This window comes from Onthophagus taurus, chromosome 3 (assembly GCF_036711975.1).
Source record: "Onthophagus taurus isolate NC chromosome 3, IU_Otau_3.0, whole genome shotgun sequence".
NCBI lineage: Eukaryota > Metazoa > Arthropoda > Insecta > Coleoptera > Scarabaeidae > Onthophagus > Onthophagus taurus.
Window position 1 is genome coordinate 9053472 of NC_091968.1, and position 22826 is coordinate 9076297.

General features: G+C 35.0%; 1 protein-coding gene across 4 annotated transcripts in view; it reads left to right on the top strand.

Moving 5' to 3' along the window:
* LOC111413518 (C3G guanyl-nucleotide exchange factor) overlaps positions 1–22826 on the top strand; it is a 72903-nt gene that overhangs the window by 39779 nt on the left and 10298 nt on the right. For 3 of the 4 annotated variants that reach the window (XM_071194938.1, XM_071194936.1, XM_071194939.1), the window contains 7 exons: positions 7517–7761; positions 7815–8108; positions 8160–9138; positions 14498–14614; positions 14733–14756; positions 15131–15736; positions 22637–22808. In XM_071194938.1, coding sequence (XP_071051039.1) covers positions 7517–7761; positions 7815–8108; positions 8160–9138; positions 14498–14614; positions 14733–14756; positions 15131–15736; positions 22637–22808 — 2437 coding nt within the window. The remainder of the gene's footprint in view (positions 1–7516; positions 7762–7814; positions 8109–8159; positions 9139–14497; positions 14615–14732; positions 14757–15130; positions 15737–22636; positions 22809–22826) is intronic. The other variant, XM_071194937.1, reaches the window with a different exon arrangement.

Below are 22826 nucleotides of genomic sequence, written 5' to 3' on the forward strand. Positions count from 1 at the left end.
TAAATATTTTGCCGAAACTTCATCCCAAGCCTACTTTACATTATTAATGCATTTTAAAATATCGAAAGACCGCCAATAATCTTTGACTGTTTTATCTGATGTGTCTATAACTCTCATAATTTCCTAGAAAGTATTGCAAAGATAGTATTCCTTAAAGGTTGCAATAACCCCCTGATCCATTGGGTTCAAAAGTGATATTGTATTTGGATGCTTGTAAACAACTTTGACAGCCAATGGTGTTTTGATTTCGTCCAGGTTTTGAGGATGTCCTGGTGCATTGTCCAAGAAAAGAAGTGCCTTGGTTGGTAATTTATTTTTTTGTTACAAAAGCGAAGCACAATCTTGTTGCATTTCCAGTAAACTGGTAACATGTCTTTATTGAGACTCTTCAAATCACGTAGTGTCTCTGAGTAATCACTAACATCGGTTTAAGTTTCAAAGTTCCTGAAACATTCGCTCCCAGCAAAAGAGTTATTCTAACTTTCGCAACTTTAAAACCTAGAGCAGATCGCTTTCCACTAGAAATAAAAGTTCGTGCTGGTAACTTGTATCAATAGAGACCTGTCTCATCAAAGTTGACGCTTAACTCTGAAGAATAATTGCCTTTTTCTATATAACCCTGAAATTTCTTGGGAAAAACAGCCGCAATATCTGCACTTGCTGCTTCACCACATAATTTCACACTACAACAGTTACTTCGGGATTTAAATCTCATAAACCAACCCTTGCTTCCCAAAAATATTTCCTCACTGTTTCCTTAAGATTATTAAAAATTGATTTTGATTTTTCTGTTGTAGCAGCTTGAGTCAATGGAATATTTTTTGATGTACCGGGTATCCCATTAAGAGTAAGGAGTATCTCGACAACTGTAAGGTCTAGAGGGTTGGGAAATAAATCCTACCGGCAAAGTGGACAAGAGAAATATCTGGAAATTATTTTGAAGTTCGTAATTCGACTGTTAGGTGGTGTAACTGCCATAAAGAAACATAAAAATCTAAAAATCTCGCTATCTTAGAAAATTAGATTGTACACTACACTAAAATTTGTCTTGTAGAGTTGTTTTGCGACATTTTTTATGTCTGTCATAACAAGGGATGTGGAGGCCAATGCGTTTTCAAATGTTTACATTTTAATATCAACCGATTTGAAAATTTTTAGTCTTGTTTGAAAGAGCATTTTATGCTTAGAATGACTCAAGTTTTAACCAAAACTACCTCACTAATGTTCGAAATGCCTTCCATCAATCTCGATGCATTTATTTAATTTACTTTCGACAGAAAAAACCGCTGCTTAAGTCTCAGCCCTGGGTAAGTTTCTAATGGCATTTCCTATTTTGTAATATTTTCCCTGGTTCTTGGTTTTTCTTGAAAAATCAGGTCTTTTAGCTACCGCATAGATAGGGGTTGCAGCAATGTGTGTTTTGCTCGTATCAATAATGCAAATTTAAACCACCTGCATTATTGAAAGATGCTTCATGCGTCTAGTAGAGTATTTGTGATAAGACGTTTGCTTGTACCCGAATCATATTTAACAGCCAATGTTAATAGTTCAGTCCGTCATCATAATTGGTATCTGTTAAGGCCTAATGTAAAACAACTTGATAGGGATGCATATTATTCTCTTGAGGAATCTTGTGGACAATTGATTTCGGGATTACCAGATTATATAGGATCAGAAATACGAAGAAAAAGGAGTGGCGACAAAATAGCACCAATACGGGAATGCTTTGAGTTATAGAATACTTATTTGCGAGATGCGTATGTACCAAACTGGTGTATGACGGTTGATGAACAGCTTGTCACTTTTAGATGCAGATGTCCCTTTAAGCAATATATTCCTTCAAAACCTGGGCGATATGAAATAAAATTTTGGGCCATTTGTGATAGTGTAACAACCTGTGCATGGAAATTGAAGTTAACCTTTAAAGCAGGGTAAGGAAACGTTTAGTAGAAGAAATTGAACCTTCTGGAAGGAATGTGATTTCGATACAATTTCTTACTTTGTACAATCTTGCAAAGTATTTGTTATCAAAAAACCTAACATTAGTTGGTACGATCCGTAAAAATAAACCCGAATTGCCATCTTCATTTGTTGATCCAAAAAATCGTCAGGTGTTTTCCACATAGTTTGATTTTACAGACGATGCGATGATTATTTCGTATTGGTCAAAGAAACGCAAGCTTGTAACGTTGCTAAGTACTCTGCACAGTGATAAAAATGATGATAATGGCCAAAAAAAGAAACATAACAAAGGGTAGTGTGGACAACATGGACAAAATGACACGATCATACACCGTAAAAAGGATGACGAGGAGATGGCTCTTGTAGTTTTTTATAATATGATAGACATCAGCGCCATGAACACATACAGCTCTTGAAACCTAATTCAGCTTTTGGTTTGAAAAAGAGAAGAAACTTTCTAATTGAGCTAGGAAAGAAGCTAGCAGAATACAAGGACCACGAAAAACCAAAAGAAGAAGCTGAAGCATCTACTAGTTTTTAGATTCCAAGAAAGAGGAAGAGATTTGACATTTGTTCATCTTCAAAAGAGAGAAAAACAACAACAACTTGTGCACGTTGACAAACCAATGTATGCGGTGAACACTCAGCAGTTATATGTAAGAAATGTGTTTAACCCACTTTTACTTTTATGTAAATATTTTATTTTACAATATAAATATTAGGTACATGTCTTTTCTGTTGTTGAACAAAATAAAAGTCAAATATAATAATGCTTACGCTATATTGAATTGAAAATAATCGCCGAATATTAGTTCAAACTCAGCATATATGGACCCGCGTTGTAAGTATCGATAGGCCGTTTTCTTGGTAGTTCTAGGGTTAAACTAACACTAGACCTAGAACTAGACACTTTCGGGTTAAGCCGTGGGTCTTTTGAAAAAATGTTTGACGTTTCGGATACCATGTTGCAACCTTCTTCAGAAAACACTTGGAACTTGTTTCTGAAACGGTAGGATTACGAACTTCAAAATAATTTCCAGTTATTTCTCCTGGTCACTTTGGTTATAAGGATCATTTTCCGAAACCTCTAGGTCTTACCGTTATGGAGATACAGCCGCTCCGTACTGCCTGCTATAACTTATATGTTTAACATTTAGTGCTGTAGACTATTGAGCAGAGTGTTTAATTTTATCTATATTTTGCATAATTGTAGTAACAGTTTATGGAGGCAAATGTAAAGAACCACAGACATTAGGATATGGTCTGTCCATTTTCCATTCGTCGAATTACTTCCAATTTTGTTTCTAGAGAAATATATTGCCGTGCCTTCTTAACACGGTTAGGCAACTTTGATACCCTTCTCTTAGTTGACAGTAACCCTTCTTTATTCTTATATACATGTTGAACAACGAATATCGGTCGAGACATCGGGGATTCACACAGCGAAACAGCAAACTGCGTTGCGGCGTAAATTAAGCCGGCTTCCTGTAGTATAGATTACAATGAATTGAACTAAAATTAGAACTAACACAAGAAACTTTCGGGTTTTGCCGTGCGTCTTTTAAGAAAAGGTATGACGTTTCGGATGCCATGTTACAACATTTTTTAGAAACTGGTTCAAAGTGACGAAATCGAAAATCGGGAACAATATACATATAAGTCGAAAAAAATGATTAATAATAATCAATTAACGCTAATTACAAGCTAATTGTTAACTAATTGCATCGCGTCCGGTGTGCAGCGGGAGGAGGTCTTCGTGTTCACCACCATCTTCCATGTTTTGCTAAGGTCCCAGCCATCTTCTCTGTTGACGTTATTTCTATGTCGATGGATCTCTATGGCTTCTCTTGTTAGTCTTTGGTAATATCTGTTCTCCCTAGCCAGCACCTTGTTTGTTCGAAGTCTATTCGGTGTCCCTCTGCATGGCAATGCTCCGCAACCGCCGACTGCTGGATCTTCTTCAACCTTACCAGTTTGCCAACGTAAACCTTCCCACAACTACACGATAGTCGGTAAACTCCCGCTCCTTTTAATGGAGTTAGTTTGTCCTTGGCTATCGGTAGTGTGTTCCGAATTTTGCTGACCGTCCTGTACCGTAACATGATGTCGTTTTTCTTGAGGTGCCTGGCAATTCGTTTCGTCACACCTGAAACATAGGGAAGACATATAAATCCAAGTGGTTTTGTAATTACTTTTTCCTTTTTACGAACCTTGTCGTTAGCGAACAATAACAATTAGTAATATATACGCTTTATTGTTTTGTAATTACCGCGTCCTCCTTCTGCTTTTGCTGCTTCATGGCCACGTTGATGTCACTCGAAGTGTATCCGTTCTTCTGCAACACGCTTCGTTCCATATCTCCATTTGTCGTCCTGGTGACCAACACATCTAGGAAAGGTAGTTTTTCGGCAGGTTCTGTTTCCATGGTAAATTTAATTATAGGATGTTGAGAGTTCAAATGATCCAAGAACTCTTGGAGCCGTTTTTGACCATGTTGCCATGTTACAAATATATGTGGCTCCGATATGTGTCATCCACATATCGGAGCCATAGTTTTGGTTTTCACTTTCTCTTCTTCAAAGCATCTTCTTAGAATAATTCCATGTAGAAATTAGCTATAACTGGCGATAATGGAGATCCCATGCCTGTTCGAACTGTTCGTAAAATTCTCCTTTCCAGCTGAAATACGTCGACGATAAACAGTACTCCACTAGATCTGGCACGTATTCTGTTAATCCCTCCGGAATGAGCTTCTGGCGGAGACCATCCACAGCATCCTTAACTAGTACCCCGGTAAAAAGAGACTCCACATCGAAACTTACCAAAATATCCTTAGCCATCTAGCTTTATACCTTTTACCGATTCCACAAGAAGTTTAGAATCCCTGACATATGATTCCGTGTTCCCTGTAAAGGAAGACAGAATCTTTGCAAGATTACAATGACGTAATGATCAACACCTTCGATCGCGTAGTATGTCTTCCAGCAACTAAAAAGAAAGAAAATAGACAGTGTGTACTATAACCATCATTTAGACTTTCCGAGGATGTGGCGCTCAGCAAAATGTATGTTTTTGTTATTATTACTTATTCTTTGTATTCGTTATATGTTATAAAACCATAAATAAATGGTAGTGCAATGATACTGTTTTTTTCTTGATTTTTTCATGAACGAGTTAACTCGTGATTAAGTGTCAATTAGGCAAACTTTGAATTTCTTTATTCACTAATTTTTTTGGAAATCTTATGGAATATTTGCCTATCAAGAGACAATCAAGATATGACAAAAAAAAACATGTAGGGTCAAAAATCTAAAAAAATCCATGCTTAACTGCTTAACTTGCAAGCGATAAAAATTAGAATACAAACAAGCAATTCAACAACAAAAAGCTATAACTCTTTTCAACTTTATACAAAATAGCAACAATCGTTCTAAGGCATTTGGAAGGTAATTAAAAACGAATTTTACCAAAAGAAATTAGACAACAGTAGTGACTATGATTGTTCAACTCCGGATAATGAATATTTTTGTGAGATTGACAACCAGATGCACTCTGAACCTGTGCTCTGTCCGGAAATCTTCCTGAAGAGAAGCAGGTCGATAGTGTCATACAGAACCTAAAATCAAAAAATACATTAGACTTGTATGGAATTTCATCAGTTTTATCAAAGAGTATACGAGACAAAATAGCAAAACCGTTAACAGATGTTATCAATCAATGCATGCTAGATGGAATTTACCCAGAAGAATTTAAAGTTTCAAAGGTAGTGCCACTTTTCAAGAGTGGTGACAAAGCGAATTGCGCTCATTACAGGCCCATCGCAATACAAGCAACACTATCCAAGGTCTTTGAACGAGTCATAAAGAAGCGACTGATTGACTTTCTTGAGAGTCACAGCATATTTAACATCTGTTACGGGTCATTTGGAACTGATAACAAATGCTTTCAACAAAAAGGAAGAAGCACTACTCAAATGCTGCGATCTGACAAAGGCTTTTGATTGCGTCGACCACCAGATTCTGCTCGCTAAGCTAGAGTACTACGGTATAAGGGGTACTTTACTTTCACTCTTCAAGACATATCTCCGGGATAGAACACAAATGGTTTACTGGAAAGGAAGATTCTCGGCAAGAAGACAGATAGGACAAGAAGTGCCACAGAGATCTGTTCTGGGCCCGGTTTTGTTCCTGATCTATATCAATGACCTACCACAAAACTTGACAGCTGATTTGACGTTTCTTATCGCTGATGATGTGATGATACTTCGCTGTTGGTGACATCTAGAGACAGACAGGAACTCCTCGGAAGGTCCGAAGAAGTCGAGCTGGAAGCGAAAGAGTGGTTCGCCAGCACTCACCAATACTACTCGATTCCCACCTGAAATGGAATTCACATATCGACGCTCCCAACGAAGACTGTACTAACTCAAATTTTGAACTTTGGAGATAAATCAAGTAAAACTAAAAACCAAAAATAAAAAAAAAACAAAAATTTGAGTTAGTACAGTCTTCGTTGGAAGCGTCGATATAGAATACGTTACAAAAAAGTTAGCCACAGCAACCTACCTCATCAGAAGAATAAGGATTATCTCAACGCATGAAGCTGCTAGAACCGCCTACTTCAGCCACTTTAATTCCATACTTCAATATGGCATCGAGGTGTGGGGATCATCGCCTCAAACTTCCAAGTTCTTAATTCAGCAAAAGGAAGCCCTTAGAGCTTTGGCGTGTGCAGGACCGCAAAATAGCTGCAGAAGCATATTTAAAGCGATGCAAATATTAACTGTCCCTAGCGTCTAGATCTGGCGGCAGTTACCCTTCTGCATAAGAACAAAATGAGATATTCATCTCATAGTGATATCCACCAACATGACACTAGGCAGAAGAACAGGATCGTCATTCCACAGCACCGCATCAAAAGAGCACAACAAAGCACTAATTATATGTGCATAAAATTATATAATAAATTGCCACCAGCCTATTCTGAGTTGCCCATCTTCAGAGGAAAAGTGAAGCGGTTGTTACTACAATACTCCTTCTACTCAATAGAGGAATACTTTAATTGCATTTTTTATTGAATATTATTTTTTTTTGTATTGTTGACTATTGTACGCACATTTCTTTGCAACAAATAAACATTATTATTATTAATTAATATTCTTATCCACAATTGGTGTGAGTTAAGCATAGATTTCAATCGTAGAAATTAAAATTGGGTTTAAATTCGATATTGAATGAAAGCATTTTAACGAAATGTACCAATGTTAAATCGCAATCGTAAATCTCCGGGTCATGTTGAATCCAGACGTGTTTGCGTTCCACAATAATCGTTGTTTTCGCTGAAACGGAAGTGTCGTCACGCGCTGACAACCGTAAACAACTGTTGAGATGCTAATTCACGGTCCGTAACAAGATCGTTCGAATAGAAAGCAAAATGACGTGCGTCGTTTGAATTATTAATTATAAATTATTAATTAGGTGTAATTTTGTTTCGCAATCCGATTTGTTGTTTGTTCGATATAAAAATAATAATTAAGTTGTTGTTTTAATTCTAGAATCCGATAATCACAATACATCTCCGCTTTCGGGGCCGGAACCGGGTGGTCACAAAGCATCATTCCGAAGTACGAAGCTTGCGAAAAGAGCCCGTTCTTTCAAAGACGACGTCCTTGAAAAAATATCACAAATGCGGAGCCCCACGAATCAAGGTCTTAAAGGGAGACCGCCTAAAAGAGCCGATCCGAGCGACAATTCTTACAATAAAGGTCCAATCGACGAACTCAATCAACAATTTAAACAAGTTCGTATATAACATTATTATATTATAATCATTATTTTATTAAATATTTATAGCTGCAGCTTGCTTTAAAACATTTTCGAGATGTGGTACTCAAAAAGACGTTGGAAATGTTACCTGGAAATGGGACAATTGTTTTGGATACGATTTGGGCGATTAATTTAATCGTTCAAAGAACGATTGGTCCGTCGGATAAAACGAAAAGTATTAAATCGGCCACACAAAGAATGTATAATTCGGTTGGGAAATTAATTAAGTTGTGTGATGATGCTTTGATTGATGAAACATGTTCGGCTTTGGATAAACAAAACGTTGATGAAGTTGTTAACCAATTAGAAGATTCAGTAAAGGTAAGAATTATAAAATTTAAAAAAATAATTCTAAATTATTTAATTATTTAGGCATTGATTAAAGAAGTTCAAGATAAAATGACTGCTCAACAACCTAATTCGGGTTATATGAGCGCTCCAAGGCCATCTCACAGCAGTTTAGACGCCCCAGCCCAAAGAAATTCACTTCCCGATATTCCTTTAACACCGCGGGATTTAGAAAAACTCGAAGATAGTTCGTGTCCATCGCGAGTTGTTAGAAGTAGTCATAGTACCGAGTCGATACTCAGAGATTCTAGTCCGCCACCTAAACCACCTTTACCAAGAGGATTGTACTCAAAAGAATCTGGAACAATAATGACCCCACCTCCATTACCACCAAAGAAAAAGCACATAGAAAATTTTACATATTTTAATTCGGATTCATCAATTTTTAAAAATAGTTTTGAAAGGATGTCGTTAATATCGCGTTCGTTAGAAGATTCAAGTTCGATTTTATCGGAAAGCGCGGGAAGTTTAGATTCGATGTTAAATAATTCGCGGGACGAAGAAGAAGAAGACGAAATAACCGCGATTATGGATCCGAGTACCGATAACGAAAGTATCTTAGAAAGCGATTTATCCGGAATGACCACAAACGGTCTTTGGCACGATGATATCCAAAACACTTCGTCGCATTCGTCGCAAACCAACAATGAAGACGCGAACAGTTTTACTTTACATCGATTATCAAACACAGATTCGGGATTTATGTCGGTTCAATCACATCGGAGTTCGAGTTATTCAAAACGAAGTTCGCAACAGAGCGTTGTCAGCACGCAATGGACGTCACAAAAAACATGTTGTGTTAAACAAGAAGCGGTCGTTTTTTCATCTTCTTCTTCGAAAATGGCTAGTAGTAACAATGCAATTGTTTCTGAGCTTAATGCTAGTTATGGAAATATTGATGAGTGTGATGATGGTTCAAATGAAAATGTTCCACCGCCGATTCCACAGAAAATGAGACGGAGACAACCATCACCTTATGATAATGTTCCAGAAAATAATATGGGTTAGTAAGTTTAAAGAATTATTTTTGAAATCCATTTTACCACTTTTTATTAATATTTATAAGAAATAATATAAAATTTGTGTTGCACTTTTAATTAAAATAATTTTTTAATTAGAAGATAATAAACATGAGTCTTACTAGTTTTGGCTAATAGCCATCTTTAGATACTCTACAATGGGGCTGTTACACTTTTTTTTTATTGGCTTATTCCATAGTTTAGCAAAATTGAAGACTTTTATAATTTTTTATTTTTCAAACTGCGCTTTAGTTTTTTCAAAAAAAAGTAATGAAAATTTGAAAAAACTTTGGTGACGTCACTCACCGTCGTTTCGCACGCGGTTGGTTGAAATAAAAATCAATAAAAGATGCATGAGCGAGATGCCACGAGAATCTTATGCGCTAGAAGAAGAGATTCGATGCACGTTTGTGTTTTCTTGATCTTACGCGAAAACTTCGTAAACGTCACCAAAGCTTTTATAGAGACGATTTTGAATATTAATTACAGTAGTTTACAAGAAAAATCTCGAAGACTGTGATATTTTTTATAACGTAGAATGTTGTGCTGATTTTGAAACTGTCTTCAGTTTTTTTCCATGACGTCCAGTTTTTGAGATATACCCAAAAATGTGGAAAATCGTAAATTAAAAAACATAGTAACGGTTCATGTTCGGTATATTTTTTATTTTGCATAGTGTGCTTCTGTAGCTATATGGACATGAAAGTAGAGATCCAGACGAACATTTTGAGGTATTGATGGCATAAATCTAAGCTGCAGTCTAAAACAACTCAACAAAATCAAATTTTTTAGCATTTTCCCATTTTTTTATCACTTAATCGCACTGTAACGAAAAAGAATTAAATCAGGGACAGGAATTCGAAGTGATGTTCCTTTTTCTACTAGTGGATGAATCTGATCTGAGGTTTTTTTTATTTTGAGAAAGCTTCATTTCTCTGTCTTTTAATGTCATCAGTAGGCTTGTCCAGATCAGTGAGGAGATAATCACTATCATCTACGAGTTTTTCACAACTCATAAACTTTGGTTCCAACCCCACAATTGGATTTCATATGTTTATTTTGGTTTTAATACTTGCTTATATATTAGCAACTATTTTTATTTCGATTGTTGCATGTTTATTCCGACATCCAAATTTATGTGTTGGTATTAGAGCTTTTTCTTCTATGACAGGTTTTAGTCTTTTTAATAGTAGTTTTTCAAGTAGTTTTGATAGAGTAATAATGAGATTGGCCTATATGATGTAACATCTGTGGGGGGTTTGATATATTACCAGGTTTTGGTATCATTATTATTTCAGCAAGTTTCCATATACTTGGGAAGTATTTCTATTTAAATCAGCATTAATTATGTGTAACAGTTTTGTAATCGCCCGTTTTGGTAGATGTTTCAATGTTTTTCCATTAATTAGATCATAGCTTACTGATTTCTTTATATTTACTTTTTGTATTTCATAATACAGTTCTTTCATTCTTACATCATGGTATATTACTCTGCCGATCACTTTGAATTACGCTATTTAGCATAGTTGTTGGATTGTCTGATGTAAAAGTTTCTTTCAGATGTTCAACAAACAAATTAACTTTTTCTTGATTTCTCTTAGCTCAATTTCCATTATTATTTCGAATTGGAGGTGTATGTGTTTTTGGAACATTAAGATTTCTTGTTGCCTTCCACAGAGAATGATTAGTACTGGCGTCGTCAGTAAGGTCTTTTAAGTAATTTTGAATATTATTATCTTTGTAGCTATCTATTAATGCTCTTAATTCGGCTGTTATTATATTTAATTTAGTTTTATCACTAGGAATTCTATCGGTTTGCCATTTCTTTCTTGCTTTCCGTTTTTCTGCAATTTTGTCTCTAATGAATTTAGGATAAATATTAGATTTAGGTTTTAGTGTTAAACTTGGTGTTGAGGCTCAGGCTGCATTTTGTATGTCTTTTAAGAGCTTTTCTACTTCATTGCCAATGTCTTCGTTTGTTTTCATAAGAACATTAAGATAAATTTTATTATCTTATGTTTGTTGAAATAGTTTCCAATTAGTGAGTTTATTAGTTAGTGATAAAAAGGGTTCTTTGTTACATACTTTGTTAATTAGAGTAATAATTACAGTGTAGTAGAATTTCCAGCCTTAACTCTTCTTCTATGTATACGAAGTTAAGCGATATATTTTTCGTAATAAAAAAATCAAGCAGATCCGGAATTTTACTTCTATCTGTTGGCCAGTAAATTGGCTTCCCAGTGGAGAGCACCTCACAATTTAGGGCCTTTATTGCAGTTCTCTTCCTCTTTCAGTATTTGTCAAGCGAGAACCCCAAGACATATGTTTTGCATTAAAGTCTCCTCCAAGTATAAATTTGTTTAGGTTGAAATTGAAGTTAATATCCATTATACCAGTTTGTTTAACGTGATAGAAAAAATTTCGAATTTTGTTGTACTTTTACTGGTATATATAAATAAATAATTTAATAAAAAAAATAATAAAATTAATTTAATAAAAAAGTCATAATTTAACTACAGAAAATTTATTTTCTTGTTAGTCCTTAATAGTTTGATTTAAATGAGTTTTCAAAATATTTTCCAGTTTGAATTTAAATTTAAAATGCGTCACCAAATATTTTTGTACATGCGCATTATATATTGTTCTCTTACGAAAAATAAAAAAGAAAAACCTGAACTTAGACCATCTTGTAACATCTACCACAAAAGACGTCCCTACAGAGTTAAATCTTTAAAGATTTAAAAAAAATTTTACGTTTATTTTAAGTAAATTATGTGACAATAATAATTTAATTTGTTCACCGCTTTATGTTTTCGATGTTAATTTCCTGTAAAATTCATTGACTTGTAAGTATTTTTTAAAAAACTTTTTATTGTTAATTCTTTTGTTGTCTCTGATGATAGCTTTTTGCCGAAACTAGTTAGACAACAAAAATATAAATAAACCAGTAAATGTACAACGAAATTCGAAATTTTTTCTATCACATATAAATTTGTTGTCAAGATGTAGTAGAATTTCCTGATAATCTTCTCTTTTCAGATTATGTCTCGGTGGTATGTACGTTGCTCCTACAGATATTAAGCCATTAGCAGTTTGAACTTTTACCACTGTAGTTTGGTGTTGTTCAGTACTAATTGTATTGTTCAAATAGTGGCCAACATTCCTTTTAATAATAATTGCACTTCCACCTCGAACCGCATTACTTGGGTGAATTGTGTGATAAATATTGTAATGGTTGATGTTTATATACGATTCTCGTGTAGTCTAAGACCGTGTGTCTAAGACCATTGGAATTCTAGAGCATTATTTTTAGGAGCTGCTTTTTAGACATTTTGATTTCTTGTTTGAATCGCTCCTTGGCTTAAATTGCTTTCAATGAAATCAACGTGCATATAATGTTTTTATTGTTTTTTCTTGTTGAAGTATTTTTTCTAGTATAAGATCTAATTTACTGTCAGCCTTTTTCTCGACTAATGATTACTTACAGTTTTCTCTGCAGTTTCACCACTCGCTTTTTCGGCATACGAGACGCCTGGCTTTCTTTTATTTGAATTTACTGTTTTCTTATTCCTGATGGCTTGTAGTTCCTTAATCACAATGCATCCTCGGTAGTTCGCTGGATGATTTTCTCCGCAGTTAAAACGTTTAGCCGGCATTTCTTTGGCTTTAGTGCATTCACTGGTCTAGTGTTCACCAGCGCATTTCGGATTTTTGTGGCAGTAAGCTTTGGTGTGGCTTTTGCACTGGGGCATTTGTTTTGGCTTTCTATACTCTTCGATTTTGACACGCATTCCTAATATGCTTGTTATTTCGTGGATTCTTTTTACATCCTTTGACGGTTTAAAATCCAAGATGTATAAAGGAAGAGGTTCTTTTCTGTTATATTTTAACATTTGGGTTACTTTACAAATGTTATAATTGCACTCCAATAGTTCACCTTTAATATCATTAACATTACAGCTTTTATGCATCTTTTTAGCTATCACTTTCAGATTTCTGGTTTGCTTATTTTCATAAGTGGACCAGGACAAATTCTTTTCAGTAAGCATCTTTAATGCTTCTCTGTACTTTTCTTCCGAATTAAGATGTAGTTTTACGCTTTAAATGTAATTTATAAATGGCATCATATTGTTTGACATTATAAATTAGTATTGGTGGGGGTAGTAATACCTTCAGTTTGTTTTTTGTGCCCGATTGTATCGGTTGCTTTTCAGGTTTGCTTTCAATTTCCGAAGACAGTTTAGATGGCGAGGTTTCAGTTTTACGTTTTTTGTTTCCTTTAGCTTGTTTTATTATCCAATCAGTCTCCAAAGCTAACTCATCTTCGTCTGTGGTATACACCACTTTGGTGGTTACTGGAGGGTTAAGATTTTTTGTTGAGTTTTTAAACCTTCTATAACCTCCTTCAGGTCATCTATTTGTTTCTGAAGTGTAGCTTCATCTTAAAGGAATTTATATAAAGGAGTTTTTGAACTCTGGACCTGATCGTTAAGGCATTATTAAAAAAATATGTTCAGTACAAAGTTTGAGCAAGTTGTAAATGTGGCCAACATCTTTTGAATGAAGTTTATCCTTGATAATTGGGATATTAGCGTAAAACTAGGCCTGCATTTTTGTTTGCATTAATGATATGATGAGATTCATTCTGAAGTGATCTTCCTCTAAAGCTCCAATGGTAGCACATTCTAGATCAATCTTGGCTGCGAGGGTTTTATGGTATATTTGTGTCTTTTGTTGAGCCAGTTCTTTTTAGTTGAAAATAATATTTGATAGGTTAGTTATGTTGGGGTGAAATTTGTGTTGATAAGTTAAATCGGATGTTGAGTTTTGAATGAGTGTTGAATTTAGAATTGAGTTTTGTTGCTCAATTTATTAATCCTGTTATTTTTATTTCTCCAAGATGTATTTAGTCGTTCTCTTTCGAAATGTTTTTATTGTTCTATAATATCGTGTCTTTTTAAATAATGCAATCTATTTGTTAAAATATTGTAAATATAGTTATTTTCTAGACTCTTCTTGTGAGAAGAACCTCAAATGTTGAGGTAATTTATATTCTGTGTATTTAAGAATTAATTCTTCATTCAAGCAAATTTTATTAAATTTAATGTTCTGCAAAATGTGTTGAATTTGATATATTAATCTCTTGTATATAGATCAGGATTAATTTTGTAGTACCTTTTAAACTGATCTTTAATTAGATAATAAACATGAGTCTTACTAGTTTTGGCTAATAGCCATCTTCAGAGATTCTACAATTAATTAACAATCATAATAATAAGTTTATTAAAACGTAACTGATTTTACTCTACTTTGATATTTACTTAAACACTTTTTCGTTTTAAGGTGGTGATTTATTAGTGACATGTCATCTTCACCAATCTCACAGCAGATCAAATACGAGTGTATCAATGATTGAAGATAACGGAAAGCCGCCACCTTTACCACTAAAGAAACGTCACAGTAAGTTATATATCTTAATATTACTTTTTTAAATCATAATTTTTAATTGGACCCATTTTTGTTGATAATCGTAGTTTTTATTTCTAATTTTATCTCTTTACGTATGTTATTTCTTTAGTGTTCCAATCGGTGGCTTATTCCGGTAAGTTAAAGCCACAAAATTTTGTAGTGCAATGCAAAACGAACAAAAAGGCCTCGATTTGTGACAAAGTGGCCGAAATAGCAACAAATTTTATGCTTTTTATCACGTTTTCACTGATTTTCACCAAATATTCACCAATTATTCACCATCAATCCCGGCTTTATTTTTGTACATTTATTTATTTTGACAATATATTTAAGCACAACACCCCGAAAAATCCTCCAAATAAGGCAAGAATTTTTTGAAAGCATGTTGCAAATAAAAATTGCATGGAGAAAAATTTTTTTGTATACAAAGAAGAATTTTTGCTTTCATTTATAATTTAAATAAAAAAAACGGTCTTGATTTAATTTTTTCTTTTTATTAAAATGTAGTTATGGCTTATATGGAAATGTTTGGAAATTGTTCACATTCCGGTGACACCGAATTCATTACCGAGCGTCATTCAATGGTTATTCAAGGTCAAAGAGCATCACATCCCCCACAACTCGGCCTCCCAACAACTCAATCTTGTTCGTTTTCACACACAAGTTCATGTTCTCGTTCGATGCACTCACAAACACTCACCATTCCGCACACTTCCGGTGAAATTACCAGTCCGATTCCATCCCCAATTCGTTCCCCAAACCTTTCAATCAGCCCGATTCCACCAAGCGGGACCCCACCGGCTTTACCCCCAAAACGATCCCGCTCAAGTTCCGCAAAATCTTCACCTCCCCCAACTCCTCAAGGAAATATTCAAGAAAAAGCACCAGCGAAATCTTTACCCGATCTTTTGGAACATACCTCCGTTATAATCCCGAAAGAGGAAGTTCGAGAAGCTTTAGTTGAAGTAAAACCGTGCGATGTTGATTTAATGGAAGCGGTTGATATCACGGATTATTTAGTATTTAAATCACCGGAAGATGATGGACCCGATATCAGAGGGGGATGTATTGATGCTTTGATTATTCAAGCGACAAAAGCAACTAAAAATGGAGGTAAGAATGTAAAAATGAACACACCAGAAATGGAAAATAATCATAAACATTGTAATAAATAAGTGTTTAACCCTAGAAAGCTAAAATATCGTAAAAATTACGAGTGTATTTTTTTTGTTTAGTTTTCTCCAATTACTCTGCGACTATTGACTCGCTTGTCTAGTTGCAGTATGTCATTTTTTTACATATCCGTTTTGTGTATAGTGGATTATTATTGATTGAAAAGTGATAATATTTTGTTCTCATGCGTAGTTTTAGTGGTAAATGTAAATAATGTTAATGCGTAGCGCTTCACAGATGGAGAAGTACAGTGTTTTAATTAATTATCATACCCGACATCATCATTGCAAGTATGCAACCAATATCACAGTCTTTATTTTAAAATACGCGATTTGCTTATTGCAATACCAATACTGTGATATTGGTTGCATACTTGCAATGATGATGTCGGGTACGATAATTAATTAACATACTGTATGTGTTGCTGCTGTCGGGACAAAATTTCATCCATACGTCCTGTTGGTTCCCTTTGTAAAGGGGTAGACTTTTCACCAAGATTTCACCTGGCATCTTCAGTGCGTTGTCGTAGTCTCCTGTCGGCAGACCAACGTACTGCGGTGTTTGGGGCTCCTTTTATAGTAGTCCGTCGCGGTCTTAGATTGTCAACATAACTCGTTGGTCAAGAGAAGCGTCGGCCTCTAGCGGTGAATCCCAAAACGGTCAATAGAGCGTCGTCGTCAATAAAAATGAACATCGACGATATCCAAGAGCTTGGCAATAAAACCTTGGAGGACCTTTTAAGGGCCATCGCGATGTTACTTCAAGAGAGAATAAACCAAAAACGAAGATGAGGAGTTCGGTCCACCGAAATGAAAGAAAAAACGAAAAATACAACAAGAAGATCCTGAAATCGAAATAAGCAACAGATATGCCCAACTGGGCGATCACGAAGAAGAAAACATGGAAGAAGAAGGACATGACGAGGAAGAGGCAGAAGACGAACAAATAGAGAAGAGGCCAAAAAATAAACTAGAACCAACACATCAAATAGAAAAAAAATTGGCAACAGTCGACGCAATAAAGAAACCGAAAGTAGCACCGTTAGTTCTAACGCAAAAAAAAACAAATGGAATGACGTGAGCCACCTCATGAATAAAAAGAAAATAAACTACGTAAAAGCAAAACTGGTCGCACAGGGGATAAACATAGAACCCACAACCGAATATGATTACAGACAGTTCAAAAAACTATTGGAAGATGAGCAAATTCAGTTCTACCCATACGACTTAAGGTCAGAAAAAAAAACTGAAGATAGTAATTAGGGGAGTCATACAGGAGACGACCCTAGAGGAAGCAGAAAAAGACCTAATGGCCTAATGGCAAAAGATACCCGCATGAATGGCAAAACAGGGCAAACCAGCGCCAATTATTCCATCACTAAGGTATGCGGAACGGCAGTCAATGTAGAATCGTTACGAACAAAAACAGAGATCATACAGTACCATCGGTGTCAACTCTTTGGACACGCACAGAAAAACTGCAACGGCGAATTCAAGTGCATGAAGTGTGGTTAAAGCCATATCACGAAAGACTGCACCAAACCCAAAACGACTGCTCCGCGATGCGCCAACTGCAGCGACGAACATCTGTCCACTTCAATACGATGTGCAAAAAGCCCGAACAACTCAAACATAAAAAAACTGTCAACATACACAAGCCGGAGAATAACTTCTGGAACAAGAAAGAAGAGGCCCGTAGAAAAGAAGTGCTCCATAACGAAAAAAATGATGAAAATACGAAACGAAAAGAAACTGAAACAAACGATGACAAAAAACACAACGACAACAACACAAACAATAACACAGACGAACTTAAAAGAACACTAGGCGAGATGTACGCTGAATTTGCCTTCACAAATCCTACAGAAAAATATTAATGAAAAAAATTGTTTGAAAGTAATGGCAAAAAACTTACCATCGGTTAAATCACGAAATGTGTATTTCGCATACTTCCACAGTATGGCGGTGTATGGCATAGTAATATGGGGTGCTTCCAGTGACCTAAAAGAAGTTTTCAAACTACAAAAGAAAGCGATAAGAACGCTAGTAGGTCTAAAACAAAATCAGAGTTGTAGAGGTCATTTTAAAATTCTAAAAATATCGATATTACCATCCTCATATATACTTACGTGCCTACATTATATACACAAAAACAGGGATTCACTAACCACAATTACAGAGTCTCACCCCTACTGCACCGGACAAGCAGATGACATCAAACTTCCATATCACAAAACAACAAAATCACAAAAAAAATATTATTATACAATGAATTGTTACTCCATTTGAAAACATTGAATATGAAGAGTTTTAAGAGAAAGGTCAAGAATATGCTCTTAGAAAAGGAATTCTACTCCATAGACGAATACTTTGCAGCGATGAAGATAAACTAATGAATATTGTCATTATTATTACGACTTTTATTTGACGAGAATATTATACATTTTGATGCATATTCAATAAACTTATTATTATTATTATTATCCTTACCATGTTCAACGAATGCAAGAAGTAGTCGCTGCTGACTACGTTTCGAGATGAGCATTCTGTGGAACGATGTTGCAGAAGCTTGCACAAAATCCAATATTTCACGGTAGTATTTTATACGGTAGCTGACGAAGCTGCTTTTCCAAAAAACGGAATTTTGAATTTTCACAACAATCACTTTTGGACGGATGAAAATCCTCACGCTGTTGTGCAATCAAGAAGCCAGTATAAGTTTTCTGTAAATGTTTGGCTTGGTATAACGATTCTTCCTAATCGCTAAACTGCTGAAACTTATTTGGCTTTTCTGCGAAACACTTTGCCGATATTATTCAAAGATGTACCTGTCCAGGATAGGTTGCAAATATGGTTCATTAATTAATTAATTTTCGTAATTTTCTTAATACTGAATTTTATGGTAGAAGGACAGGAGGAGGTTCAATAATTTGGCCACATAGATCACCTGATTTAAAACCTCTAGACTTTTTGCATGAGGTTACTTAAAATCATTAGTGTATTCAGCACCTGTTAATAACTTAGAGGATCTCCAGCAAAGAATACAAAACGCATGGGAGACTATTCGCCAATCTCCAGAAGTCTTCGAAAGAGTGCGCGATTCTTTTGTAGGAAAATATTATTAAGCGCTATTATTTATTTCAGTATTTTGTTTTCACGTTAGCGGGATGTTTCTGTTTTCTACTTAGGTTCTATAGGAAAAGTTCCTATAAACATGTGCTCAATTCTCAAAGGTAACTCAGATACAGCGAGTTAATGCATAAACTGATTTATTTAAATATGTACATAAAATATCGAATTTTGGACTTTAAAGAATTGTTTGAATATCCCATCGCCTAACTCAATGCACTTGGCTAATCTCTTGAAGATATCACGCACTGTGCTGCGTAATTTATCCTGATGTGCCTTGATTCGTGCAGCACTGGACGTAATACGAGCGATTAACTCATCACGCATCTTTACTTTTATTTGATAAACATCGCTTTTCAGCCATCCCCACAGATCGTTATCTAACGGATTAAGGTCCGATGACCAAGCTGGCCAACTGATAGGACCCCCACGACCAATCCACCGTTCCGCAAAGGTTTGGTCAGCTATTGCATCACTTGACAGCCGTAGCGAGCAGGGACCTCATCATGCTGGAAGAACATATTGGCTCTGATAGCCAAAGAATCTTTTAACAGTATTGGAAGCTCATTGCGCAAGAACTCTTAATATCTGTCCGCTGTTAGACACTCGGGTAGTACGAAAGGCCCAATTAAGTTATTGTCAATCATTCCACACCATACATTCACAAAGAATTTTACTTGAAAATTTGTTACAACATTGGCATGCCGATTATCCTCAGACCAACGATGATCATTCGCTTCATCAGCATTAACTAGCTGTATCTCAGTTACCTTTGCGAATTGAGCATATGTTTTTAAGAACTTTTCTCCTTAAAATGAACAAATCTATAACATATTAACGTATGTACTATTCCTCATGAAACACTCTGTATAATATACATAAATACTTTTTTTCGAAAACTGCTATTAAAAGTTGACTTTTGCGTAGTACTTAGCGACCGTCAAAACGATAGTTTTTTGTCAACAGGACGTAAAAGTCTTTTACGTCCAGGACGCAAAAGACTTTTACGTCCAGCTACGACAATCAAAGAATTTGATACTATTAATTGTTAATTTATTGTTATGAACAAATTATAAACACAAAATAATTAACATTTAATTGTTTTATCATTTCATTTCACGTTTAATAAATGCAAATTTATAATTGTACATTTGTTCAATATGTCAGGTTAAATCGATGTGACGTTAAGTTTTTGACATAACATTAAATGAATTCTAAATGTCATTATACGGAATTTGGTCTTTTTATTAATTTATAACTTTAGAATACACAGTTTTCGAAAAAATGTTGTTTGATACACGACAGCGAAATTCTTTTGCATTCTCGAACGAGAGTATCATTTCGCTATCTTGTATCAAAAATAACTATTTTCAATTATCATTTAAAATCGTCATATAATTTGTAACTTGTCATTTACTTTTTTGTTTGTATATTTATATTTATTTTTGTTTTGCTCATTCTCATCTGAAATACTTGTTTAATTGTATTTTTTTTGGATACTTTTCGTATGGGTCATTTGAATGTGAGGTTCCTGCTTGCACACTTTGATGATTTCAGGGTTAATGTACTTCGGTTTGATTATGATGTTTTTGCTATGCCTGAAACTTGGTTAAATTCGGATATTGAGGCATCTGTTGTTTGTATCAATAATTATCACCTAGTTAGATCGGACAGGCCATCTAGGGGCGGTGGAGTTAGTCTATATATACGGAGTTGCATTGAATGGTGAGGTATTGATGTTGTGCATGTTCCTGGAGTAGAACAGCTTTGGGTTGAGATTCGGCTCAATGGTTTAAATTTTGCAGTTGGAGTTATCTATAGGCCTCCTTCTTTTGATATTAATTTGTTTCTTCGTTCGTTTGACGAGTCATTGTCAGAGATTTATGTTGCAATGGATAGAGTATTAATTTTGGGTAACTTTAACATTAACCTCATGATGCCTGGCCCCTCTACTGATTGTTTACTTTCAATTCTAAATACTTTTAGTTTAAGCCAGATTGTTTTTTTTGAAACACTCATTGATGTTATTATTATATCAAAGGAGTTGCCTCTTCGTGTTTGTGACACTGTCGATGTTGGGTTCTCGGATCACTTGTTAGTTTTTTATGAGTTAGCGATATCAATGAGTACTAAGTCTAAGGCTACAGTTATTAGTTTTCGTGGTCTCCCTGGTATTGACGTTCTTGCCTTTAATGAGGATCTGCAATTGATGAATTGGGAGGCTGTCCTTGATCTTAATATAATTGATGACAAACTGATCTGATTTTCATGCACCCATGATTACTAAGGTAATCAGAAAGCGTGCTTTGCCATGGATCACTTGGAATCTCGGGCAGATTATTAAACTAAGGAATGTAGCATTTGCTAAGTATAAAAGGATTAGGAGTCAGCAGAGTTTTCAATATTATAGACTATTTGTCGGGAAAAAAAGACATTTTTTGAAAAAAATTGAATTGTCGGTGACTCTAAGTGTTTGTGGAAAAACTTGAGAAGGTTTAACGTGTTGAAATCTTTTGCTATTTCGTTGCCTTCTCATTTGTCAGATCCTAATGTTATCAATACATTTTTTAGTAATAGTGTAAATGACTGCTTGATTACTCCTGATATTGATCTTCTTGCTTTCTATAATAATAATAGGATGCGTCCTGCTTCGTCCATGTTTGCATTTAGTGAGGTCTCTACTGAGTGTATCCAGCAGATTTTATTGAACCTAAGGTCTACAGGAGTTGGATCTGATGGAATCAGCCTAGATATGATTCGACTGTTTTGTCCCCGTATTCCTGACGTGCTTGTCCATCTTTTCAATTTTTGTTTGATTCAAGTCAGTGTTTCCAGATTACTGGAAGTATGGTTTTGTTGTCCCCATTCCCAAAGTTGTTCCTATCACTGGTTGTAAGGATTTGAGGCCCATTACAATTTTGCCGGTTCTTTCAACGATCTTAGAAAGACTTATGATAAAGCAGTTAAATATTTATCTGGAAGCACATTGCATTTTGCCTCTTAAGCAGACTGGGTTCAGGAGACAGTTCAGTTGTATTACTGCGCTCCTGGATTTGACTGATGATGTACTCAGGTCTCTGGACCAGGATAAATCCACAATATTAATTTTACATGATTTCACTAACGCCTTTGACATCCTTGATCATAGTCTCCTGTTGTACATTTTGAAGTTTATTGGATTGGATGTTCATGCAGTATATCTATCAAATAGGGTTTAGTCGGTTAGGCTGAATTCTGTTTTATCAGATCCTGGGCAATCTATTTTCAAAACTTGAGTATTGTTCTTATCATTCTTATCATAATTTTGTATTTTGTTTTTTGTTATCATTATTTCTGGCTCAATAAACAATTTATTATTATTATTATGTCAAGTATATCTTCAAATGGAGGAAGATCTTGTAATTAGAGATTTACTTTAAGTATTTTGTGTTCGGTTTTTATATTCTATTTGTATTTTCCCCATTAAATAAACATTTAAAGACCAAGACGCTTCATTCCCTAATAACTCTGGAGTTGTTTATATCTTCGAAACCACTGCTTTTAGGACTTAGGTTTACTAAGACTTTTTTATTTATCTTGAGGAGAACTATAATAAGTGGGCAAAATATCCGAACACAATTTTTAAACACCCGGTATATTCAATCAATTATACATCTAACCTTGTTAATTTAATTAAAAATAAATTTTTAATTTATTTTTAATATCTTTTCAGTTTTTACATACCAAGAAGCATTTTTAACAACATACAGAACGTTTATTGCGCCATCTAATTTAATAGCAAAACTTTTACGCCGATTTAAGTATTTTTATCCACAACCGGATAAAAAGCCTGAAAAGAAAAAGGAAGCTTTTGCTTTATTAATACGTGTAGTAAGTGATTTAACGTAAGTTTTTCGTATATT